The 1,960-nt window shown below is 64.8% G+C and overlaps 1 protein-coding gene across 1 annotated transcript in view; it reads right to left on the bottom strand.

The window, feature by feature from the left end:
- Positions 1 to 1,128: 1,128 nt before the first annotated feature.
- The window catches only part of LOC108509666 (keratin, type II cytoskeletal 5-like), a 10,463-nt gene continuing 9,631 nt past the window's right edge, over positions 1,129 to 1,960 (bottom strand). Inside the window, exons 6-7 of the mRNA XM_017839205.1 lie at positions 1,557 to 1,668; positions 1,129 to 1,451 (exon numbers count right to left, since the gene is read on the bottom strand). Coding sequence (XP_017694694.1) covers positions 1,183 to 1,451; positions 1,557 to 1,668 — 381 coding nt within the window. The 3' untranslated portion in view covers positions 1,129 to 1,182. The remainder of the gene's footprint in view (positions 1,452 to 1,556; positions 1,669 to 1,960) is intronic.

The following is a 1,960-nucleotide window of genomic DNA, read 5'->3' as shown; positions in this document are numbered from 1 at the left end:
CCCACCCTCCTTTCCCCCTTCCACCACTCCAGGCTGCTCATCCCACCCTCCTTTCCCCTTCCACCACTCCAGGCTGCTCATCCCACCCTCCTTTCCCCTTCCACCACTCCAGGCTGCTCATCCCACCCTCTTTTCCCCTTCCACCACTCCAGGCTGCTCATCCCACTCTCCTTCCCACCTTCCACCATTCCAGGCTGCTCATCCCACCCTCCTTTCCCCCTTCCACCACTCCAGGCTGCTCATCCCACCCTCCTTTCCCCCCTCCATGAACCCAGTTGCTCATCCCACCCTCCTTTCCATCTTCCACTGGATCTGGTTGCTCATCCCACCCTCCTTTCCCCCTTCCACAGGCCCAGATAACTCATCCCATCCTCCTTTCCCCCTTCCACCATTCCAGGTTGTTCATCCCCCCCTCCTTCCCACTTTCCCCAACTTGTCCCAGAGCCCAGCTCCTAAAGCTGAGTTTTGTTTCCTCAGGGAGCCGATCCCGTCCCAGGATCTGTCCCCAGAGTGTCCCCCCTGCAGCAGGGACGGGGCACAGGCACCCCGGGCCGGCAGAGAAGAAAAGCCAAAGCCCAGCAGGCTTTAAAAATGACAAATGCTCTTTATTGGACCTTCCCGTGTGTTGGGCCTGGAGGTGAAGGGGCTGCAGCCCCGGGGACGGGGAGTTAGAAACCAAACACACACCAAGCAAAGCCTTTCCCGCGGGGGCCTGAGAGAACAGAGGGGCTGGGGGGGGGAAAATCTTGTTGCAGACAAAAACCTTTGGAGGTTGTAACCGGAGTCGCGGGCAGAGGCTTTGGGAGCCTCTCGGAGGTGTTTTTGCCGCCGAGGACCCGGGGCTGTGGCTCCACGAAGTGGTCAGACGTGGCTTAGGACGAACGAAACCTCGTCCCCGATCAGGGATGCGCTTCCCCTTCCCTTTGGACGCGCGAATCCAAAGGGAGACCGAGGACAGAGGCGCTCCCGGGGGTCCGCGAAGCCCCACCGGGGACCCGCCACAACCGGTGCTTCGGCCAAAGGCGCTCCGGGTGCCGGAGGGGGGGTCCTGGAGCCCCCCCCGCGGGCCCGGAGGTGAAGGACGGAGGAAGGAGAGGGTCTAGCGCAGCTATTTACACCCTGGACGCGCAGGGCAGGGGCAGGCGGGACCCGCTCCCGCCGCCCCCGGGGGGCTCCCCGCCCTTATCTGATGGTCTTTTTGCTGGTGGTGGTCTTGGAGACGATCCTGACGCTGCCGCCCGTGCTGGAGCTCACGCCTCGGCTGCTGCCGGAGCTGAAGGTGCTGCCCCCGCCGTAGCTGAGCCCCCCGAAGCCGCCGCCGCTGCCGCCCCCGAAGCCGCCGCCGCTCACGGAGAAGCCGCCGCCGCCGCCGCCGCCCATCCCGAGCCCTCCGCCCATCCCCAGGCAGCTCCCGCCGCCGTATCCCATCCCGCTGGAGCTGCTGACCACGGCTGGGGGGGGGAACACACCGGGAACGGCCGCGTTAGGGTCCCGCTGCCCCCCCGCACCCCCAACTGGGGGGTCTGTCGGGAGAGAGGGAGGGGGGAGGTACTTACAGACGCTGACGGCTCCCACTCCTTCTCCAGCCAGCCTGTTGGGAAAGGGGAAAGTGAGGAATGACGCCGACAACTGTCCCTGGGAGCACCCAACGAGGCTCCCGGGGGGTCTCTGGGCTGGGGCAGGGCCGGGCCACGGGCGGGAGGTGACAACGCTCGTTTTGAGCAGCGCCGGGAGGTGACAACGCTCGTTTTGAGAAGAGCCGGGAGGTGACAACGCTCGTTTTGAGCAGAGCCGGGAGGTGACAAGGCTCGTTTTGAGCAGAGCCGGGAGGTGACAATGTTCGTTTTGAGCAGCGCCGGGAGGTGACAAGGCTCGTTTTGAGCAGAGCCGGGAGGTGACAACGCTCGTTTTGAGCAGAGCCGGGAGGTGACAACGCTCGTTTTGAGCAGAGCCGGGAGGT

This window comes from Lepidothrix coronata, unplaced genomic scaffold (assembly GCF_001604755.1).
Source record: "Lepidothrix coronata isolate B3197 unplaced genomic scaffold, Lepidothrix_coronata-1.0 Scaffold386, whole genome shotgun sequence".
Taxonomy (NCBI): Eukaryota; Metazoa; Chordata; class Aves; order Passeriformes; family Pipridae; genus Lepidothrix; species Lepidothrix coronata.
The sequence above is the reverse complement of the archived record's forward strand: the minus strand, read 5'-3'. Positions and strand labels throughout refer to the sequence as shown.